This window comes from Festucalex cinctus, chromosome 14, assembly GCF_051991245.1.
Source record: "Festucalex cinctus isolate MCC-2025b chromosome 14, RoL_Fcin_1.0, whole genome shotgun sequence".
Lineage (NCBI taxonomy): Eukaryota > Metazoa > Chordata > Actinopteri > Syngnathiformes > Syngnathidae > Festucalex > Festucalex cinctus.
Window position 1 is genome coordinate 11,663,992 of NC_135424.1, and position 24,189 is coordinate 11,688,180.

The window sequence follows — 24,189 nt, forward strand, 5'->3', positions numbered from 1 at the left end:
TATGTAACAATAGTACTAGTCTGTGTATATACAGCAGGAGACACCAATGTAATGCCGCGGGCACCATGTAGCCCCCCAAAGACCACCATATGAGAGTAACCAGTGGGCGGCAGGCCTGTTCCAAATATAGCTCAGGATATTTTTTTTTTTAATTATTATTTATTTATTTTTGCGATTAAGTGATCATCTGAGGAAGAATATTTTTGTGTCTGTTGACCAATTCTTATGATCTAAAGATAACATATAGATATGATTAAACGTACAAATATGAGGGGTGAGAGAGAAAGAGAGAGCGAGAGAGAGAGAGAGAGAGAGAGAGAGAGAGAGAGAGAGAGAGAGAGAGAGCTTATTATTGTAATTGAGCTAGTATTGAATTAATTTTCAAACACTTGTCACTCACAAACAGTCCGTGTTTATTTTATTGTGCGCGTGTTAGCGCGCATGCGCGTGCGTTTTTTTGTCAAAGGCTTGACTGCAGTAACTGTGCGCAATACATGCGCAACACTGAGCATCTTCCGGGTCTCTGCGGGTGATTTTGGACCTGAGCGGCCACCATCTACGGTAGCTGCTGTGCCGAAGCCGGGCGGAAGTCGGTGCTGCTCTCCGTGGGGGCTCAGGCATGACTGCGGTCGTCGTTGTCTGTGGCAGGAACACCATCACTCGGCCGAACTAAGTTGCTGCAATGGAGACTTCGTGGAGAGCCACATACTATGAAATTGACCATCTGCCTCCTGTGCTCGAAGACGAGGTACGTCGTCGTAAGTCGAACGAGGACTGAGAAGCATATCGTGTCATAACGAATTTATAGTTACAGGTGGTTCAGAGTCGGCATTTATATTATATTAGCATGACATGAATTACAAGCTTTAACGCAGGATTGTTGTTTATACTACGGTCATCTCAGGGGCGAATTAACGTCAAAACACCAAGTTAGCTCTCTGTCTGACCACGTATAATTACTACAGGTTAATGTGGTTTCGATGTTTGACGTGTCAACAATTCACCCAGGTGAGCTTGAGAAATGGTTCGAATGTTAACTCAATCTTTTTTTTTTGTTGGTGTCCCTAACTGAACTCCTCGGGGCACACTATCTGTTTTCCATATCTCCCTATTCCAACGCAGGTGAGGATCGTTATCAGGCTTCTCCAGAGCTTGCTAATGAGCTGTCATTGGAATCACCTGCGTTGCAAATAGAGAGACATGGAAAACAGGCTGGATAGTGTGCCCTGAGGACCAGGGTTGAAAAACACTGTGCTCGATAGTATAAACTGTTGTTGTCGTTAGATGTATAATTTGTGTACCAAAATTAAAACAGCAACACAAACATGCGTGTTAAGAAGTCTCACAATTTCCAAAGTCATTTGGGGAATTACATTTTAGCTGAGCTGTGATTTCACAGAATTGCAGGTGCACCGCTGAATTTAGTTGTATGACTGCATTGATTGTTTCAAGCCCAGTTGCCAAAATAACTCCCACCATCCACAAAAAGCTCACACCAACACAATAACAGTAAAATCGCACACCATCTGTGAGTTCTGCAGTATCTTTCACTGTCATTCCCAGCTCAAACAGAAAACCATGACCACACTCCCCAGGATCCTCAACTCATAGCAAAACTTATGTAGGACAATGCATAGGACACTGGCTTTCTTTATATTGTTCTCAAGGGAAATTGTCTATTTATGGAGTTGCTGCCTGCTGCTGTTTAAAGTAGCCCGTTTGTGCTCTAACTGATCATCCTGTAAGATCACATGAATACAGTGTTGCGAATTCAAAACAGAATTGTGCTTCTCTTCATGACTTTGAAGGTCATTTTGAATGGAGCCTGTCCAATGACAGCTGAACATGCATTGAGATGATCAAATATGGAATAAGGTTACGGGAGGGATGAGTTAGAGACAGTACATAGACCAGGGGAAGGACGTGACTAGGAATTTTGGTGATGCTTCCATTTGCCTCATCACACATAAGATATTAAACAGTGCAAATAGCATCCTTGGTATAAAAAAAAATAAAATAAAAAAAGAGGAAGGAAATGTTAGCATGGCAGATTTTATTTGAACACGCTAGCCTTGAAAACTGAGTCCATTTGTGGGCATTTGCTCACAGAGATGACTCATTTTACTGTGTGGGCGTGTAGAATCACTTCATGGTGTGGTGTGCATGTGGAGGATGTGGTGAACATTGTGCCAAATGGCCTTGCTATTTAATAAAATCCAATATTTTCCGCTTGTAATATTATACTGTGTTCAAGAGTGGATTAATGTAATGGTTGGATCCAGCCATTCATTTTCTGCCCCGTTGTTCTCATTAGGGTTATTGGTGATCTGGGACATTTTTAGTCATCTTACTGTAGTATAGGCCATAGTCAAGGAGCACCTTGGACTGGTCACCAATTTAGAGTTTATTGTGACTTTACATTTTGAAAGAAGCGTGTGTTCACATATGTAGACATGACTATACATACTATAACTGCAGTATATATGTCTAGGAGAATGTGTCTCTGGCACACATCTTGACTCTGCGAGACAGCTGCCTGTCTGAGGAGGATGTATGGGCAGTGTGTGCAGAGTGTGTTCTGGCCCTGCAGAGCCTTCGACCCTCCCACCTCTTCCACACCTTGTGCATCACCCCCGACACACTGGCCTTCAACGCACATGGGAATGTTTGCTTTATGGAGCAGCTCAGCGGTGAGTTTCCAGCAAGGACACGCCATCTATATTGGGCGGGGTACTGCTTCTTATTTATCATGCACACAATAGATTTTGAATTGCGGTCATCTGGTTAACAACAAGCCTAAATACTTAGAAAATATGGTAGGTGTTTAAATATTGTCGTCATGTTTGTGGGAAATAGCACATTTATTAAAAAAAAAAAAGAAAAAAAAAGAAAAAGAAATTTCAGATGCCAGTGTGTAATTTGCAAAACATAACAGCACGTATCATCATTTTTACATTTTGTAGTGGATGGCAAAAAAATCAATCAGCCATTCTGGAGGGTTTGTAGCAAGTATTACCTCAGTAGTCGAACACAATCCTTTCTGGGATGTTGGTCAACCTCTGGTTTGTTCAGGTTTGGAAATCATTTTCTCTATGGGAATATGACACCATGAAAAAAAAACAAGTATTGTAGTATTAATTGTACAAGAGTAAGAATAAATTAACTCCTGACCAAAGTGAATTGACAAACACCCATAACTGTAACGATAAATACAAAAGTTGTACGATGATGAAAAAAAAAAAGTCCTGCCTTAAATATAATAACCTACCGGTATGTTTATTATTATTTTGATACATGGATGTTTGAGTTGGTTAGGCTTCGACATTGGTAAGGCTTCTCTTCTCACTTCTTTTGTAAGTGTAATAAAACTAGTGATGTGTCGGGTCACGAACGAGCCGGTACAGAGAGCTAAATAAAGGAAAACCAAAGCCAAAGAAAAAGCAAACCATAAACTCTTGCCCTATAGATTGCAAAGCAACTCTCAGAAAGGCATAGCGATGTGTCGATGATTGATGTATCCTGCAATTTGCATATGTTGGGCAATTAATCATGTATGCTCCTTGTGACCCAGTTAGAGCCGGCAGAGCTGGCATTTTGTCCACATTACCTCCACATACAAACGTAGCAATTTGTCACGTGGATCAGTAATCCAGTCATCAGTGTATTTCTTGGGATTTGGTCACATGGGTTACACAGCCAATCAGATGCCTATATGATCATTCCGTGCCAAATCACCCAGTGAGTTTAATTAACGAAGCAGTTTTTGATTTTAGCGACGCTTGCTATCCTTGTTGATAGTGATGGCACAACACTAAATCTCATTATTCATTCATGATTCATGAGGGCAAGCATTATAGAAAACGGATGGATGTAGAAAAAAGGTCTCAGGGTCTTTGTGTGTCTGTGTTTCTGTGGACGACTGGCAGGTGGAGTCAATTTTAATCCATGTCTGAAAAGCGCTGTACAAATACAAATTTGATTGATTGTGAATTTGATACTAGTATTATCCCTCTTTTCACCACATTTGGTACACTTGCATTGCAGTCTGAGATTATAATAATATAACTTACTGTCATGATTGTTTTGTGCATTTCTGTCCTCCAGATGATCCTGAGGGCTTATTTGTGCCTCCTGAGTTTGATAACACAGGCAGCACATTTGAGGTGAGAGATATTGAATCACAATCACAATTCTGATCACTGTCTAATCCTGGTATTTTTTATTTTTTTTTAAACAGTTAGGGCAGGTCTTTTGAGTCCTTATGAAGTCGCAACCCCAGCCTCATAAAATCTAGTCATTCATTTGAAATAGGCATTTATTAAGGTTATCTATACACAAGTAATAGCTGTATAGCATTGACGTCTAAAACTGTAATTGTCAAACAGATTTATATAACTATGATTTAAAAAAAAATTCTCTGAAGTAATACACCAGATTACAGACATACAGTAAATTTATTGTCATGACTAGGGTCATGCAAGGGTTATGTTTGGGTCATGACCGTGTGGTCGTGTCTGTTTTGAACTGATGTAACCAGCATCTAGTTTCAATTTGTAAGACACTTATGTGCTGTCAGGAGCTATGTGATGTCAAGAATCTTTAATCTCTTTATCTGGTCAACAGCCAATCAGATAATTCCATGTCAGTCCTGTTACCCACATGTCTAGCCACAACCAATCAGATCGATTCGCTGTCTATATAAGTCTGTCTGAGGAGGGTGTGTTTTTGTCGGATTATTACCTCCGTTCCTCTGTGCAACTCCACAGCCCAAGATAGCTTAGCGTCTCGTGATTCTCATTGTTTCTCATCTAGTCAAGTTTGTTCTACGCCTCTTGATGTTTGTCGAGTAAAGTGTTAAACTCTTATTTGTGTTTCTTTGTGCTGCGATGCAGGGCCATGTTTTTTCTTTGGGCTCAACTCTGTCCGCTGCACTGAATTATGTGATCGAACCCGAACTGGAGGCTGAGCTGGGTGAAGAAACTCAAAAACTGTTGGAGAAAATGCAGGAGAAGAAACCAGAGGATAGACCGCTCATACAGGTGATCATCGTTCTCTTAACCAGGGGAATTATTTTTTTTAAGATATTTTATTTTATTTTTGAGGACTTTATAGTATTTTAGCATTTATGATTCAATGTTTTTTTTTTCTTTCCCCTTTCATTCTTTTATGGCAAACTTCCAGGACATCCTCTATCAGGCTCAAGCACGATTGCCCCACACCTCATCTGCAGCTGTGTGCCGTAAATTGTCTTCTGTTGGACGACGTGTGCTCTCCATTGAATCAATATCAAATTTCCAAGGTCATTCCATCATCTCTGGTCACTATGTCAACATTTGATCTCCGCAGTGATTTCTAACTTCCTCTCCATATCGTTCCACAGATGGACAAGAGAGCTGCGAGGCAATCTGGCAACATTCAAAATCCAAAAGAATGAGTTCCTATGATATTAGCAAAGATCTCTCTGTGAACACTATGAAAGCAAATGGTCTATCCAGACAGCAGGTGGGTTATTCTAATTGTTGATATAAACAAAATCAAGAACTTCTGGATACATCTTTCAAACCAGTTTTTAAATGGTAAAAAAATGTTCGGTTAGTAATATTTAACATTTCCTAAAGTGAAAATATGATGTCAGCCTTTTGCATATGTCTAAATGAAGCTGTCAATGAGAAATAGAGGACATTTTGAACAAGCCCAGCTCATGTTTTCAAAAATGAAAAATAAATGTTCTTTTTATTGATTTTTAGCTGTCGTGTGTTATTCAGCAGCATCCCAAATCCACATTTTGATGTCATATTTGACTTGTGCCAATTTAATGGTTCTGTTTAATGTTAAAGCAAATTAAACTTTTACAGGTATGTGTGGCTTGGGACTCCTCCCTCTGGGCTGAGGATGCAGATAATGCAGGCAGATGCTGCAGGGGCTTAGCGGATGAGCTGGACTGCCGTTCTCACAATAGCTCCCCAGTGAGGATGAGAGCACAGCAGAGATTCAACAGGATGAAGGGGGCGCTGAATCGCTCCTGCTCTGTCCCGGACTCCAATAACCCACCTTGTTCCATCCCACCACATGGAAATATCAGCGTACCTATATCAGACCTTTCCGAGATCGGAGCAGATGAACATTTGTGTTCCAAGTCTGTGTGGAGCAACAGATCCAAAAGACTCTCCCGGGGAAGATCCTGTGAGTCGTATCCACGTAGTAGTGCAGAAGATTGTGTGAGCTCAGTTGCTGACGAAATATCAAGAAGAAACAATGTAGACGCTGTCAAGTCTTCATGCAACGAAGAAAGCAATTTTCAAGACAGTTATGAAAATACAGCGAGTCAGAATGTAGTCCCATCCTGCACATCTGACTCTTGCAACCCAAAAGATGTGGAATATGACAACTCTGGGACTCAAATATCAAAAAACCACAAGCGCTACATGTCAAAAAACTACATGACCAAAAGCATGCTTTTCCTCAATGAAGAAACTCAGGATGAGGTTAGTAAATTATTCATGGTTAGCTTTTGTTTGCATCTTACATGTTTCCTTGGATTCGTGCCTATGTTTATATCACAGGGTATGAATGTAGTGTAACTAACTAAAGGTTGACTCCTTTCATGTGGTTTAAAGGGACAGCAACGAGATGTTAAAATGACAATTCCTCACCAAAAACATCACAGAAGTGGTGTTTTCCTCTATGAGAAATTCTAGGTCATTCTGCTTTCCAAGCACCAGCCCCTCCCAACCTGAGAAAACGAGCAGGTGCTCAATGTTTGACAGCATTAAGTACAGACCCACCCCCGCACCGCCTCTGCGTACTAAATGCATGCCCACTTTCTCTGAGACCTCCATGGGATAGTGACAAAAGTAGCCTTTATCAGTAAACATTCTGTCCAACTGAATTCAAAGCAATCAACTACCCTTCACATTTGCAACGCCAAACTGCAATGTCAATGGTCCGTCTTAAAATCCCAGAAAAGGTTCTGGCTGACACTTGTGTAAACTACAAGTAAAACTTTAGCACTGCTGAACATAACTGAATGAATAGTGTAGTGGTTACCACGCTTACCATGTAAGCATCAGGTACCCGGTTCGAGACCTGCTCAGGTTTGTTTGTTGTTGTTGTTGTTGTTGTTGTTGTTGTTTCTTCTACTGTCCTCTTTCTTCTTCCCTCTCCTCCACCATTTCTTGCGGCAAGGAGCCGTTTTGTTTCAAACGTTTATTGAAGAATCGGCTTGCGTCAAGTTGCGTGGCCATTCAGAGGAGCGCTCAAACGCAGAGATCCAGCAGCAGGCTGCAGCCAGCTCGCCGGTGCGCGGCAATCACACAGGGAGAGGCGGGGTTTTACTGAACTGGGCCTTAGAAAAATAACCAGCAAAATACCTAATATTTCATTAAAAAATTGACATCGCCATGGTGTCAAAGGTACGATTTAATCATTTTATGCCGAGAGTTAACTGTGGAAGGGGTTAAAATACCGTGATGTAATCCCTTTAAGAGCCAAAACAGATATACATGCTTTGCTTTGTTTTCTTTTAACACAGCATTAAACATTCACAATTCTTTCATGTTAATTGTTTTTTGTTTTTGTTTTTTTCATCAGTGGATCACACTACGACAGTTACTTGCTCATTGTGGACTGAGGCTGACGGTGAATGAGCTCTGGGCTCTCTGTTACACCTGCCTGTCATCTCTGCAGACCTATCTTGACTTTCCAGGTAAGTTTTTATGAACTGCTCTTGCAAGAATAGAGTTATTATGTGCCATATTTTCTCAAAGAAATTAATGTTGGAAAAGCACAAATTCTTGTTAAATTTGGCGAAATTGTTATATGCAGCCATCTTTCCTTCTTTTCTTTTTAAGCTTTCTTATCCCTGGACACTGTGTACATTAGCTGCCAGGGAGAGATGCTTTTCTTGACACCTAAAAACTTTGGTAAGATCACTTTTTGTTGTCCTCATTGCTGTAGAAATTAAATAAAGCGACAGAGAGAAACAACTGGCACCTCTCCCGGGAGTGAAGAAAGAAAAAAATGTTGGTGTTGATTACGCATGCTTTTTTGCTATTCACGCCCATGGCTCGGTCCCCATCCTCTGTGAAAAGAGGTTTACTATACTTGTTTTAGTGTCAGGAAAAGACAAATATAATAGACTATTGAGATTAAATTAATAACATTTCATGGCATAGTTATTTGAATCGAGGTTGTAGGATTCAGGCTAGCAGAGAAGGACTTGCTGATCCTGAGGGTCAACCACTGCAACCGAAAAAGCCTCATCTGTGCTTTGGCTGGCTACCAATATGCCTGAAACTTGCACTCTCAGTTATGCTATGACTAAATGATTTTGTTTGCCTAAAAAGATAGCGGCATCTGTTTAGTCGTGGATCGACCCTAACCCTAGTTCTATCCCTGTTTGGTAATATTCTCAGACACTCTTATGTATTAAGATTTTTTTATTTTTTTATTCACCTTGTCATGTTTTTAGGTGGCAATGAGCCCCAATGGCACTACAAGTAAACAAACACTAATATATCGTTTGGACATGGCAAAGCGATTATATTTAAAAAAAAAAAAAAAAAAAACAGGAATGATGTTTTTAGTTTTCCTCTCTACCACCGTACTTTAAATGTTTAAGTGTCAATAGGTAAAACGTGTTACGTGAGGTGCACTGCTTGGAAGTGAGCCAGCTCGGTTATTGCTTTCAACTGCTAAGTTGAATAAAAAAATAGATGTGGTGAAAAAAAAATGACAGGCATGTTATACATACAATACCAACAGGGCTTTACATTAACTTGTGATTTGCTAGTGGCCAATCCCTGGGTATATCCTGCCTTTCTCTGAAAATCAACTAGAATAGGATCCAACTCACCTTTTAACTTGTCCAGGATGAGCAGTATACTGTGAAGTGCACTCGCCCACTGTTTCACCATTTTCTGCACATCTGAACTCTGCTCTTTGCAGCATCTCGGGATAAATTTTATCTTTCTCCTGAATATCAAGAACATGGAATTGTAACTGAGAAGGTATGTAACACTTAATTGATGCTGTTTATTAAAATAAATAAATACAAATAAGTCTTCCTATTGCCAATGGAAATGTTTTGCTGCTGTCCAGGCTTGTGTTTATGGAGTTGCTGCAATTTTGTGGACAACTGCAAAGTTCACTTTGTTGCCCAGTCAGAAGCTCGTAATGCCTGGCAAACTGAAGCGACTTCTGCTTGAGATGGCAAACAGCACACCCATGGAGAGACCTTCTATTGCAACGGCTAAGCAGGTTTTAGTCCCCACTGCATTTAGACATTTACATAAGTATTTGGACAATTTTTACTTTTACTGATTTTTCCCTCCCCTCTACAATAGAGTTGATATAAAACTATTTATGTGATTGAATTACAGTATTATACGACAATGAAAGACATTAGAAAAGAAACAATACTATTAAAATGTATATTATTAACTAAATATGAATATTGGAATTTTACTTCCAATGTCCTCCTGCTATTCTTAGCAGTGTCATTCTTTTTGGTCATTTTCTTTGAATTTCCGGCTCCATAAACGTGATTTTAATATGCCTTTATTCCAGAGCTGCTGTGACTATTTAGCACGTCAAGGGACAAATGCTGTGAACGTGTGGAAACAGCTCATCAGTCGGGTTCATGCGGTAAACTCCAGTTCACCTGTCACAGAGACGACATTTGCATCATATGTTTTCAGCGAGTTCCTCTCTTTTCCAGCCAGTCTCAAGACCTGCTGATGGAGAAGCTTTGAGTGCAGATTACATAAACCAAAGATCAAGTGAAGATACTCCTCGTATGAGCAGTGGTGGGATTTTTTTTTCTTTTCAAAACTTTCAGTGTTGTTGACCTTGAACTGCAACATGGTGAACATGCTGACTTTCAGTTAAGTATTCAACGCCTAAAACTGCATTAATTGGTCATGTGGTTTGACCTTCATGTCAGTCATAATAATAATAATAATAATTATTCTGAATTTATATGATTTTCATTTGTGATTTTGTTTTTTTAATTCAACAATTGGCAAATGCAGTTTTGCTAAGTCAGCTGTCCCATATTGGACAGTATAAAATGGATGAATGAACATGAATTGTTTACAGTTTGTGTTGCATTGACAGCTGATCTTTTAACTTTTAATTTCTTTTATCTGCTCAAGCAACAGTGGACTCCAGGACCCAGAGACCTCCAGTTCCACAATCACACTATTTACCCCCATCATACTGACCAATGAAGTGGAAGAAAGCCGACACAATGGCATTAACGAGTAAGAAGATTTTTCAGAGCTGTTGTTTTTCTCTAAGGCAACCTTTTTTATTTTTGTCACTCAGGCCACATTTATGTGCAGCTGCTTTATTGCATATGTGCACGTCATCTGTTTTTCCATGATTTTCACATCATTACGGAAAAAAGGAAAAATGAACAAATAAATCAAATCAAATCAAATCATAAATTAGTAGTTCAATATTATCACCAGTAGAGAAGAATATCTCCCTTAAAGATCAATTTCCCAATATATGATTGTATTACCCACAGTGGATTTGATTCAGATTTCTTTTATCATTATCATCACGAGGTTCATGACAGTATTACATTATCCTAGCTGAAATTGTCCTCTGCACATCTGACTGTATTGCACATAGATCATAATTAAGCATGAAGTATGCATCATGAAAGCAGCATTTGTGGATGATGTTGCCCATGGTAACACCTTTTGTTTGACTAAATGCCGAGCATTGTCAAACCACATTGAGGTAGTATGTTGAACCTACTCTCCACTGTTAATGATGTGTAAATCCCTTGAGGGGGAAGGGCTTAGATTTGTGAATGGAAACATTGAATGAAAGCAAGCAATTGTTTTCATGTCTCTTTTTGTTTATATGCACTGAAGAATCAAAAGCGGACGGTCAAGTCTGTTCTTGCAGATGTCTTTCACTTCATTTGTTTTCATGGTTTCATGTACGACAATCTTTTGAAAGAATCTTTAATCAGCTTCTGTAGTGCCGCATCCCATCTTTCAAGGCTCTTGTCAGGCAGTGGGGTTGTTGGCAAGGATCATCTTTTGAAGGCTTATTACTGTTTTTTCTCAAATGCAATATGGCAGAGGTGATTGATATCTCCAAAATGTCAGATTACTGGTTTGACTGCTGTTTCCTTCACAGCTTAGACTATCCTAAAGAAACGCCCGATTGTTGGTTCTAATGTGTGACTCTCTTCACTTGGGCATAAACGGAATCTTTAATTTTACACAAAAAATGTCAGTTGAGTAGCACTTCATTTTTAACACAGAAGAAATGCAAACAAGTGCTTTTTAGTGCTGAAACCTATACGACTTTTTTTTTTTTTCATATTATGCAATCAATACATTTAGGCTACCAATACAGTCAAGCTACTTGTATAGCTTTCCAAGTGAATTCTACATATCGTAGCAGTTGTTTAAATGCTGACTTAAATTCACAACTTTGTTGTTGCTGTTTTAAAGATTAAGGTTTTTAGAGTTTTGGCATGGAACGTTAAGGACACTAAACACGCACATTTGCATCTGTGTGTGTTCTTGTGTCTCATATCAGTGTCTAACAGGGTTGATTAGAAAATAAATGGAAAATGGAAAAAGAAGATAGTGAGAAAAGGAGTTCAGCTTTAATTGCCTTTAAGCTCATCAGTTCACAATTGATTCCTTGTGCAGTTGAAATACAACAGCCCCCCCCCCCAGCGCCAATGGATTTCTCAATGTTTTGCTCTTCAATAACCCAACCTTCTTTTTTTTTTTTTCTTTTCCACTGCCCATGTGATTGAGTCAGCTCTCTTTGTTTCTCGCCACTGGCCCATCTCTGTACACTCCTTCTCTGGTGTGCGCAGACATGGACGACGGTTCAGACGCAGGGCTCACTGAGGGAAGAGACCACTTGGCAGGGGCCGGCGATGAAAGCCCTTCTGAAACGGATTGCCATTCTGAGCTGAAGAAGAGGTTGCCTGATACTTGTGATCAACAGACGAGTCCTGACTGCTCGGAGGAGATGGAGCACGGCGATTCTCTTGTTTCAGATCTGCTCATCTCATCGGGATCCAAAGTTGATAGAGCAGACCTGTACTTCAGGCCGGCCTGGGACTTGGCTTTCTTTGGAGAGGACTGTTTTAGCCCTGAGGTGGTCCAGTATGCATCATGCCTTGGCCAGTGCAGAGGATCGCCATGTCTGGATGTGAAAACACAGGTGGGTGGAGATTAATTATACATACCGTAGATTTTCGCTACTCTTGGGCCGACCGGTCCCTGTCACCCGTGAATTGCGGGGCTCCACTGCATTCACCTGCTATAGGTTATTAGGGATGTAACGATAAGGCCAATATCGTGATATTAAAACTGCCACAATATCGTCGTCGTCATGTTCACGATATTTAAAAGCTACACATCTGTTAAAAAAGTCAGGTTGATTTCCATTTGTGCAGTTCTTGCACCCTCTGGTGGCTAGTTTATTAGTGCAATTAAATTTTCATTAGGGATGTTTTGGCCCTTCTATGTTTAAAATCTGTGCTAATTGTCAGCCGAAGGGGAACGTAATATGCCTGTGAACCGAGTCAATATGTGAAGGAACTCAATGTGTACGTGCATTAACAAGTAAGCGCCTCAATATTGTTATTAGAGATCGTAGGTGGTTTATATGCATTGCTGTTATATACAAAAGCACTTTTGTGTGCTTTTTTTGGTATGAGCTTTTTTTTTTAATAACAATATGACCTTTTTTAAATATCGCCAACCTCCCCACATCATCTTGATAATTATTAGGGGTGTGAATTGCCTAGTACCTGACGATTCGATTCGTATCACGATTCACAGGTCACGATTCGATTCGATACCGATTAATCCCGATACGAATTTATAAGTCGATTGTTGCGATTTTTTTTCATTCAAATTTAGAAAATACTAATCAGTAAGCTTGTAGAGTGTAAGATTTATATGAAAATGTATTATTTATTTATCTGAAATTTCAGTCTTATAGAGGTTGTAATCTGTTTCATGTTTGAACAGCATTAAAATAAAATATTAAGGCTTAATGTTCCGTTCATATAACATTCTTCCATGCTCAAGGTGTGAATCCTAAAAAAAAAAAAAAAAAAAAAAATCGATTCTGCCGATTATTGAATCTATTCGAGAATCGCGCGATGTAGTATCGCGATATATCACCGAATCGATTTTTTTTAACACCCCTAATAATTATCGTATCGTGAGCTTCATATCGTAATAATATCGGATCGTGATGTTTGGATATCGTTGCATCCCTATAGGTTATAGAATTCTAGTTGCACTAACTCGTATGCATTCCTATTCACCACACTAGATAGAATTCCACTTTATTTTGTTAGCTGGAAGTGGAGCACAGTCAAGCTTTGGGGTAAGTTGGGTGAGAGCAGATGGGGGAATTTAGGATCATTTGCATTTTATTTTCTGCAAACTGGATCTGAATATTAAAATAGTAGAACTTGGCCGTTGGCTTAGGAAGTGATTATCATTTGCAAACGAATACGAATGAATTGTCTTTGTATTTATTACACACTTTGGTGACCCACTTTCTCCATAGGAAAGCTTGAAATAGCAGCTAACAACTCACCGTAAGAGTTAATCGGCTGCAATTTCCAACAGTTTACTTCAAAGGATCTGTTGCATTCTGTTGTTATAATAATGAGAGCGAGAGAAAAGTTGAATTACTTTGAAAACACCCAACCGCATCTTCATTGAATAGTGAAATAAAAGATGAGACTTCGTAACTTTTGTATTGAACAGGAGCTGCAGCAGCAACTGACCATTGAAACAAGGAATCTAAAGAAAATGAGAAATTTCTACCAGAAACTAATTCAGCAAGAGAGAAAAAAAGGTTTGTTGTCAGTCTATTTGCTATTATGGTGTTAGTATTTTAGTGCAGTTTGTAAACAAATAAATAAAATAAAATGTTCCTGTCCCAAAGGTTTTGAGAACAAAGGGATGCTGTCCAAACTCAAGGCCCAGCTTGAAGAACTGAGATCCAAAGTGACCTTCTTGGAAAATGTCAAGAAATACCTTGAGGTGCTAACAAGTACTTCTATTCCATACTTCACTTAACATTTGTTTTCTGCCCATTTAAATGATGTCTTGTTTTCCTTCAGACACAAAGTATGGATCAGTGGGGTTTAGACATGGCAATGCTGCCCTCGTTGTCTGCTTGTGGCCTGAATCCTTTGGCTGCCCAAAACTCTGAGGATACTTCCTTCTTGAGCTTTTCAACTTGCAAAGGAAAACCAAATCTGCAAGCAGGGACTCCTCTTGGTCTCATGTCATACCTTTATGCAAGGTATTTTTAAAAAATGTTTCTACTGCATTACACCACACAAAGAACCCATTGTGCATAGATAAAAGTCAGAGCGTTAAACAGTAGCTTAGAGGTCTTGCACATGGGGTCCAGTGCCTTGATCAGTCGCACTTCAAGAGTTCTCAAGAAGTATAACACTATCTCTCCAACAATCAGTCTCAGTTTTTTTTTCTATTTGTAAGCAGGATTTGAAACTTAGCCCTTGTGGTCTCCAAAGACAAGTCCTTACAGCAGGGGTCATCAACATGGGGCCGGTGGGCACTAGGTGGCCCCCAAGGACCACATGAGTAGCACAAGGGCCTGTTCTAAAAATAGCTCATAAATTATGGGGTTTGGTGATTCTTCAAGGAGTGTTCCAGAAATGATCATTTGAAAATGGAAACACTAGCAGAGAATCATATAAAGTGTTGCATACTGATATTTACCTGATTCCTAATCATTATGAGACATCATTGACATGATCAGTGTCTTCACATGAATAAATTCATTTCATATATGTACTGTTGTGAATCCATTGTGTCACACTACATTTTCTTTTTACACAGAAATGCTGCTTCAGAGGGGTATATCCAGCAGTTCCTGTATACGTATCGCTTTTTCTGCACTTCTGAGCAGCTACTGCAGTTTATTATGGACACTTTCATCAGTGCAGTAAGGTAAAACATGAATACACAACGAGCATTATGAGCTTCTATGGCAAATGCTGCATATTTACATGAACACACTGATTTGTTTTTGATGACAGGGAAGGTCCAGACAGATCTGAAAATAGTGCTAACATCTTTCATCGAAGTTTGGACTTGTTGAACGTGTGGATTATGGATTGTAAAACGGTTGACTTCACGCCAAAGTCCAACATTGTGGATGTTTTAGAAAACTTCCTTCATACAGTGGTAAGCACACAATCATAACACGTTACACTATGAACTACCAAATAGTACAAGTGCATATGTATATCGCTGGCGTGAGGAATCCTCCAAAATTGAAAGTGTTGCTATTGTAGTTAATCAAACAATCATCATCAATACAATTAGTAGTACAACAAATACACTTTATCTGTTACTGTTTCTTGTTTTCTGTCAGGTAATTCCTGTGGATAGTCGAGGGAAGATCCTTCTAGCTGCTCTTCAAAGTCCTCCAAGGACAATTTGGAGCACAAGGAGAGGGAGTCAAATCGGTAGTGTGGCAGAATCTTTTTATGGTCAATCGCCTAAAGAGGATCATGTGAAAAAGGTGAGTAATAACAAAAATGTCCTCTTTTCATCTCTGTTATCAAAGGGACTGTTTTGTTGAGGGAAAATGGTATTTTAAGCTACCAGTCTTAAATACTGTCCTGTCAAAATGTCCTGAACATCGAGTCAAAAACCATTTTATTCAAGACATTAATAATTTTAAGGCTATTTTCACACTGCAGGTCTTAATGCTCAATTCAGTCTTTTTTTGTCAAATCAGATTTTTGTTTTTGTGTGTGTGTGTGTTTTGTGTACTCGTCACATTGCATATTAATTGTGACCTCAGTCTGTCTGCTGTGTGACCCAAATGTGTCCGCAAAGTGATGACGTCATGCACAACGCCGTATATGTGGGCCCAGGCTGGACGATTAATCGAAATTTTGTTGTGATTACAATTTTTGTCTTCTCTCGATCTTTAAAACGTAATAATCGAAGAAAAACTGTTACTGTGCAGAATGGCCTGGTGCATTTGGAAGTTCCCAATGTTGTGAAAGTATGCTGAATGCACCATGAGCAAGCCCGGAGCAAATCAATGTGATTCTGCCGTCGCTACGTGTTCTTTAAGCTGTTTAATGACACCTCAGTTGGAGTTATCTGTAAAACTAAACCCACAACAAGAAGAATTACATCCACTGTATATTTAAAAGCAAAACATGCTTCGTTTCTAAAGCATCACTAGCCTTACGCTAATGCTAAAGTGAATGGCAAATCCTATTCAAATGCTAACGGCAATTAGCATTGACTTTAGGAGTGATATTCCTTCAAATAACGAATATTCACACACAAGTGCTGTGGAAACACACACCCACGGGTAAGATGACACTACTCAAGCCACAAATTCTTCCCAATATGTGATAAATGAGTTATTTTAATAGAATTCAGTCGCAACTTTCTTCTGTTCTAATTAACTGTGTACACGCATATTGGGCTTTTGAAGACGTACAGGTCGGATATTTACAACCTGGCCGTTCAGACTGAGGTTGCATTGCCAAACTCCGGAATGTATCCCAAGTGAAAAAATCTGAATTAAGTCGTGCAGACTGACATTTAAAGAAAAATCCAATAGTACAGATCGGTTTTGGGCAAAAAAATAAAAGATCTGATGTAGGTCGCATTTGCCTGCAGTGTAAAGTAATACTGCTGTGTCATATTATTGTACAATTATTTGGAAAACCACACCCTCCCTCTCTAATTCCTGTAACTGTGTTCTAAAGGAGAGGATTTCAACAGCGGTGGAACCTTCAGCATCCATGGCAAAAGAGGACTTCTCCATAGCTGCAACTCTGCCTGTTCCTTGCTACGTCTCCCTGGCGGTTGACCCTGCTACCAGTGATGAGAACCTCACCTTCAACCAGAAAAATTACAGTGCACAGCATGTAGCTCAGCAACTCACCCTTCTCCAGCAGGTATGGAAAAAAAAACGTTTTTCCACCAAGTTTAATGAACATGTACAATTGTTATTCTTGAACACTAGAGGGAGACATTTCCCTGTAGATGTATAATGAATGTCACACGACTCTTATTTTTATTTTTTATTTATTTATTTATTTATTTTTTCAATGCAGGACATTTTCCACGGATGTCATCCGGTTCATTTCCTCAATTCCAGAATACAAGGCATCAGGGACAAGCCCTCAAGGAAAAACAAGTAAGTTCTCCAACTTTATTCCAGTATCGGTTAGTTTATTGCCGACAAATGTATTCAATTAGTCATCTAGAAGCAGCAGTCAAGCTTTTAGAATGAAATGTTAGTAATTCCCACAATATTTCACCAAACATACTACATGTGCTGTATACAACACATTTATCTGAATCAAGCCATTACTATTACTCAACTTTACCTCTAGAGCACTTTAAAAACAAACTGCCACTGTAACAGTGCTGTACATGATGAAAACTGAATGTAAAACAAATAATGAATTACAAAATAATAATGATCCATGTCAGGGGTCCCTTGCAGTTGTAGGTGAAACTTCACAAATTGGTACAGATATGTTTGATGATGGCACGCTGATAGCTACATACATCATTACAAGGTTAATGCAATAAATACATTACAATAGTAAATACTGAATGAATAATGTATTAACAATTGGGTTTATAAAGCAATAAATAGTTGTGCAATTGAACACTACTCACAACCTTCTTCTGCAAGGAAAATCTACTGGTAATTATTTTTTTGAACTCTGGATGCCCCTTTATCAATTACAAATAATCATAATGTGAAGAGGGGGAAAAAAACAGTTAAAACAGCATTTCAGATATGTTTTTCCTAACGTCCCATCCAACAGCACGTCAAGTAGTGGGTCCCATCAAATTCCACCAGTAGAGGGCAGCAGCCTGCCACATGAAGGGACGCCATCGGCTTCCTACCTGCAGCAGATGCTTGCGTACTCTGACACTGTTATGAAGTGGATTGTTGGTGAAATAATCATCTGTGACTCAGTCAAGGTGAGGAGCACAAAAGATGCAAATCATCTGTGGCTGCTTGTGGTCTCTCTCCAATTGTAACTGGCACAATAATAAAATGTTTACAATAACGTACTTATTCAAAAGGATCAGTGCAGTTGAATGTTCAATTAATACTTTTCAGTGACAGTAACAGATTGTGAAGGCAGAATTTCTGACACATACTGTACACTAAGTTAAGATCACCCCTGAACAAGATTAATGGTTAAAAAAAAAAAAAAAAAAAAAAACATCAAAAGACTTATGGTAGTATTTATCATTTCAGGTAATGAAGATACCATTGCAGTATTTGTCATGCTTGTGTTCGGTGTGTTGTATTGAGCCCTCAGATCCTTAAGTAATTTGTTTCCCCTTGTTTTAACAAGGAACAAGTTGCCTTGCTGACCAAGTATCTGTGGATTGGGAAACATTGCTACGAATGCCGCAATTTTGCTACAGCCATGCAGGTCCTCGATGGTCTGGAGAACACGATTGTCAGGCAATTACCAGTAAGGCTGACTCACTACATTTTTTTTTTTTTTTTTTTTTTTGGAATGTTCTAGTCTGAACATCTCTAGTAAAAATGACTTCCAGCGAAATGCACGACATGTTTTAATTTTTCCAGCACTGCTCAGCTCAGGGGGTACTTTTAAAGCTTACAGAATGCTGAATAGAATTTAACAAATGTGTCTTTGTTATTCTATCACAGGTTTGGAAGCATCTATCTTCCAAGATGTTTGAGATCCTGGAGGAGCTACGAGCCGTGCGGGTGCGTGTGTGTTGGTGTGTACACTCGGGGATTGCAGAGAGCTGAAGGCTAGTCTGGCCACATATTGTTAAAGTGGGCTTCAGGGCAAAGAAATTAATAGGAAAACAACTTTGTTATTATGCTCTTTATGCTGACAAAGCACAATATGGACAAACATATTGGAAAATTCACCATTATATTTTTAATGTTTTCAATAAAGCTAATCCAACTGATTTTGATTGAAATTGAATTTCTCATCGTGATTAGTTACTTTTAGAGTTGTTTGTTCTCCATCTTGTCCAAAATGTCAAATCATTTTGACGGAGAGGATACTAAGATCTAGCTATGTTGTACAAGTGCTGTTTTCTTGTAGGGCCCGATGTGTGCATATGGATTAACGTTTTCCTCTCAGGTGTTTCTGAAGAGTGATGACGCGTGTCTGATTGCGGGAGAACGCAGTATGAGAAGACCCACCCTGCCGTCAGCGCACATCCTGGCCATGCATGTTCAACAGCTGGAAATCGGAGCCTTCACGGTCACGAGCGGAGCTTTCAAGTGGACCAAACTTAGGTACGTGACATTTGAAGGGTTAAAGACAGTTTAGACAGTCAGTGTATTCATTGCTGTTTAATTTGTTCACAATGGCCCTGTAGTTGACCAAAACCAGCTCATCGGTGACACTGACCAGGAAAAGTGGTGGAAAATTGGAGAATTGATATACTCTATTTTTCTGTTGGATTTTTTCCTATTTCTTCAGAAGTTAAAGAAGAAGTCAACCCCAAAAAATATTTTTGACAATATGTTCTATGCAGCCCCACTAGCCTAAATATGGTATCCTAGTTAATATTGTTATAATGGAATATGAGTTAAGCAGCAAAATCCAGCTGTTTTTATCCATCTCAGGAGGCGGCCATTTTGCCACTTGCTGTCGACTGAAGATGACATCAGTGTTGCTGAGGTAACAACCGATCACAGCAGAGTTTAGTAAAATAGGTGAGCTCTGGTTGGTTGTTGCCTGTGATGTCATTTTCAGTCGACCCTAACTGGCAAAATGGCCGCCCCTGAGATGGATAAAAACGGCTCGATTTTGCTTCATCACTCAAACTCCAAAAATGTATAGAATCAATTTGATAACAAAATAATTTTTCTTTTACTTAACTTTAAAAACAAATGTTTCAACTTGCTGTCGACTGAAGATGACATCACCTGTGCTGAGGAAGTAGATAACGACCAATAATGACTCACCTGTTTTCTGCGTTTGGTTGGCAAAATGAACCATGATTGGTCGCTACCTACTTCCTCAGCACAGGTGATGTCATCTTCAGTCGACAGCAAGTGGAATTTTTTTTTGAAGGTATACATTGTTCATGAAAAATAATGATGTTATCACATTCATTCTAGACAAAATATTAACATTTTACTGCTGAAAATGGCTCAATGAGTCAAGTATCCCTCTTTGGATAGATTCCATGTTTTTATAGCAATAGAACACAATATTCTGTGGGCCGTGCAAAATCAGTCCAAATCCAGTAAAACAGTTGGGAGCGAACGAGATTGCTTCTGTGAAAATGGCTGCGAGCGAATGATTTAAAAGTAGTATTACATGTATGCACAGATTCATTTAGAACACACTAAAATGGCTGACTTTATGCATACCAAGTAACCATCGATGGCAGCGACCCACTTGTTTTTTTGTTTTTTTTTCTGTCTTCTCCTTCAGTCCACTCAGATTGACCAGATGCTGAGTCACAGCAAGGGGCAGTTGGCTAGGAATGATGCAGCTGTTGAATTAAGGGGTGCCACTGATGTAGCAGATGGCGCCCGTGGGAGGTGGGTTTGATTGGAAAAGAGGTTGCGGTCCAGATGCTTCACAGCCGCTGGGTATAGCCAGATGCTCGGGTCAAAAGATCTCGCAGAGACAAGCAGCGCTACAGCTGGTTGGGCTGAACCCGGGGTCCTTCGTGTTGTCTCCAAATTAGGTCACAGTAAAAAATTGCTGAAGCTACTTAGGAAAAATCAGATGAGATGCAATAAACATTTTTCATGTTCTGTTTCTTATATTTCTCGTCTCATGTTCATCTCATCGTCCCATTATGGGCTTGAAAAGGAGCATAGCTAAGGTGGTGAGTCAGATCCACGCCTTCCAGGAGGTGGTTTTCACCTACGGCCCCGACCTGGACCTGCAGGCCTACCTTCGCCACCGCATCGCCAAGCTCGCCAACTCTGACTTTCACCTCCAGTCTGCTGCCAACGATGCGGATTCCCAGCAGTCCACCGAGCGTCAAGCAAGGAGGGTTCAGGAAACCCTGAGAAAGGTTAAGGCCTCCCTCCAATGAGTTCTGCCCTGAATGCGTCTCAAGGCCGCAGTCAGCCACCCATAACTGAACCACTGCAATGAATTCTCTGTGTTACCATGGCAGCAGAATGTCAGAGTTCTCTTTGACTTTTCGAAGACAAACATTCTATAATATCACGTAAGACAGCCAGATAGACTTTAGTTAGAACATACAACCTTCAGTTGGTGTTGAGGCAGGTGTTTATTATGCCAAACAAATGTCATGCCATGCATTTTTATATGTGATTTCATTTTTGAATTTGAAAGCCTCAATTGACACACAAAACAGATCACAACATTATGCCTTCTTGCCCACAAGGGCCTGTATAAAGCCACACTCGTTTCATGTACAGACATGAATGTTGTGGCTTCAAATGGTTTGAGTTTGCATTCATTCATGTTTTCATTAAAAAAAATAATAATAATTCTGGTACATTTATGAGGTTTGTTCTCACATACTTGCCACTTTACAATGTTACAAACCTGTGAGTTTATTTCTCATAAACGTGTGTTTTCTCGCTCTCTCTCTCTCTTTTTAAATGATCTAATTGGGTTTAAAAAAAAAAAAAAAAAAAAAAAAAGCTTAGGCTACTCTATTGGTAATTTTCAAAATGGGCCACTATTACAGAGCCGGACTGAAGTGGATGACAGTTTGAGTTATGATATTAAATGTAGTTTTACTGCCTGCTCTCTCCAATGGACACACGCCTCCGTGGCAAAACACACAATGAAGATTGAATGTGGCTTGTCATGAGAATATGATTAAGACAGATTTGAAATCGGCAAATGACATTTTGTGCCTCTCTCGCCAAATGTTATTGCCCGGCCACGGGCTTCACTACAACGTCGTACATCATGTTATGCTTCAGTATATAGCGGCATTGCAGTGGCTCGTGCTGTTTACTTCAGGACTGATATATTATTTTATTTTAAGTGCCAAATCAAGCTGTCTAGCAAAATGAGCATTGTGTTTGGATACATTTTACTTCCCCGAAGGGTCTGTGTTCCTGATTTGTTGCACTACACTATCATTGACCAATGAACTTGTATTGACTATAACCATTAAACAGATGTTCAGATGGCCATTTGCAGCAGTATTTTTAATGGCAATGAATTCCTATACGACATTTTCAATGACGCAAGCAAATTAATGTGCCCCAAATATAAACAGCAACCCATTGAAGAGTTGGGCTATAACATTAATTTGTAGCAATTAGCAGATTTATCTCATCTAGTTAGGAAAACTGATTCGTCTTTGCTGCTGGCAATGGTTAACCAAAATATGAAAAACATCTCCATGTAAGATATCGTAAGCTATTGTAAACTGCTATCCAGTTCTGAAAGTCGTAATGCAAACATTATGGGATTCCTGACTTTTTTTCTTCTTTTTTTTTTTTTGTCTCAAGCTGAAATGTTAAAAGTGAGTACACTTAACATTTTTATTATTTTATTTTTATTATTTTTATTTTTATTTTCTGTTCTACAAATTGTACTGACTTCTTTACATTGCAGCAAAAATGTTATTTCTTCAGTGTGTTTTTTTTCCACGAAAAGATGTGAAATATTTACATTTATTTATTTATTTTTTTAAGATACAATATTACATGTCTAAATTCAGACTTGCATACCATGAAAATACAATCAGGCAACTTTCTCTGTGGGCCAGCAGACTCAGATGGAAGCCTGTCAGCTCTTAGGAAATCGGCACAGCGTGAGGCGACGTCACAAGACGCTGTTCTTTTTATTGTTATCTAACAGAATCAGAATCAAGGAGCATCTTCAAAGCTTCTCAGATAAATAGCCGAAAAATGCCAGAGGGGACTGTGGCTCCTCAGACAAGAGTATTGATAACGGACAAGACCAGAGTCGGCCCCTTATCAGCATTGTCATAAAAATAACGATCACTTTAGTGGCATTGTTTTTGTTACTGCGACACAAAGATCCCTCGCGTGGGGGCTGTCTGCGTCCACGGTGGGTGTCGTGTCACCTAAAGGCACTGACATGGCGCACATGAGTTTTTAAACACATCACAACTTGTAACACTTGTGAAAATTGTCTTTCTTCTAAATTCAGAAAATTAAGTCGAATAATATAGGCTATATCTGATCCTCTTTACAATTTACAATTACTGTGTTGCTTTGTGCTGTTTTTTTTTTTTGCATCAAATCCCGGCATCCTCGCGACTTGTTCCACCGCATTTCCATTTGAATGGGTCGACATTCAATAGTAATTGTGTTGCTACTGTAATACCTTTGATCTATAATGTTTGAATGGGCTGCGCCAAAAGCAGGCTGTTAGCTTGCTGGCGCCAAGACGCACTGGGGTATCGCACACGTCACAATGCAACAACATGATGATGGCTACCTTTTTTTTAAGACATACAAGTTGTGTAGTTGATGAAACAAATGCAGTATAGTAGATAGGATATTGCACATAGATGATCTCACAAGGGCTGTTTCATCATTACTAGTACTTTCAAGTTGTATTTATTGCTTATTCTGTTTAATTAAAGCTTGAAATCACCCCACTTGGAAAATGTAAAAAAAAAAAAAAAAAAAAAAAAAGATATCTCTCTTTTAGGGTGGAGAACCACTTTTTGCCATTTGCCACATGACAAATCAATCAATTATCAACTCAACTCATTTGTATTATAAATCGCTTTAAAACAATAAGTGTTGTACATGGAGTAAAAAATAAAATAAATCAGTCATGCAGGTGCAGTAAAGGCAGGTCAAACAAAAATAAATTCATAAATATAAGTAGGTAAGTAGTTAAATAAGTGAACTAAAGATAAATTAGTCAATATAAATAAATAAAAGTAGTGAGATTTAAAAAAAAAAAAAAAGGCTAAATCAATAAATTAACATCAAATTTCAGTATAGGCTACTGTAAAATTTTATTTTTTATTTTTTTATTTTTTTATTTTTTAGGTTAAGTACAAAAAGTGACTCATTTCTGACAGTTGATCGTGGTGGACTATAGTAAAACTTACCTAAAGATGCAAAAGATTAAATGCCTGTTAGCTTGTTGTTTTTCCTTGATGTATTGTCCAAAAGAAACATTTGGTGGTGTAATAATAATTCCACTTG

The 24,189-nt window shown here is 39.0% G+C and overlaps 1 protein-coding gene across 1 annotated transcript; it reads left to right on the forward strand.

The window, feature by feature from the left end:
• Window positions 1-384: 384 nt before the first annotated feature.
• Window positions 385-22,185, forward strand: kndc1 (kinase non-catalytic C-lobe domain containing 1). Its single transcript, XM_077496099.1, has 28 exons — window positions 385-748; window positions 2,492-2,690; window positions 4,105-4,163; window positions 4,893-5,039; window positions 5,182-5,299; window positions 5,381-5,502; window positions 5,856-6,485; window positions 7,591-7,705; window positions 7,851-7,922; window positions 8,947-9,008; window positions 9,100-9,258; window positions 9,568-9,645; window positions 9,719-9,806; window positions 10,155-10,220; window positions 11,855-12,207; window positions 13,776-13,866; window positions 13,957-14,054; window positions 14,135-14,319; window positions 14,883-14,993; window positions 15,083-15,230; window positions 15,421-15,570; window positions 16,784-16,975; window positions 17,135-17,217; window positions 17,861-18,020; window positions 18,404-18,526; window positions 18,727-18,786; window positions 19,178-19,335; window positions 20,873-22,185. Exons 1-28 carry the CDS (start codon window positions 683-685, stop codon window positions 21,099-21,101), a joined length of 4,122 nt encoding a protein of 1,373 aa, XP_077352225.1. The 5' UTR covers window positions 385-682; the 3' UTR covers window positions 21,102-22,185.
• Window positions 22,186-24,189: the final 2,004 nt, after the last annotated feature.

Coding starts and splice junctions, on each gene's coding strand:
- kndc1 (XM_077496099.1), top strand. CDS start 683: ATGGAGACTTCGTGGAGAGCCACATACTATGAAATTGACCATCTGCCT. Junction 4,164..4,892: donor ACACAGGCAGCACATTTGAG/GTGAGAGATATT, acceptor GCTGCGATGCAG/GGCCATGTTTTTTCTTTGGG. Junction 17,218..17,860: donor AAGCCCTCAAGGAAAAACAA/GTAAGTTCTCCA, acceptor CCCATCCAACAG/CACGTCAAGTAGTGGGTCCC.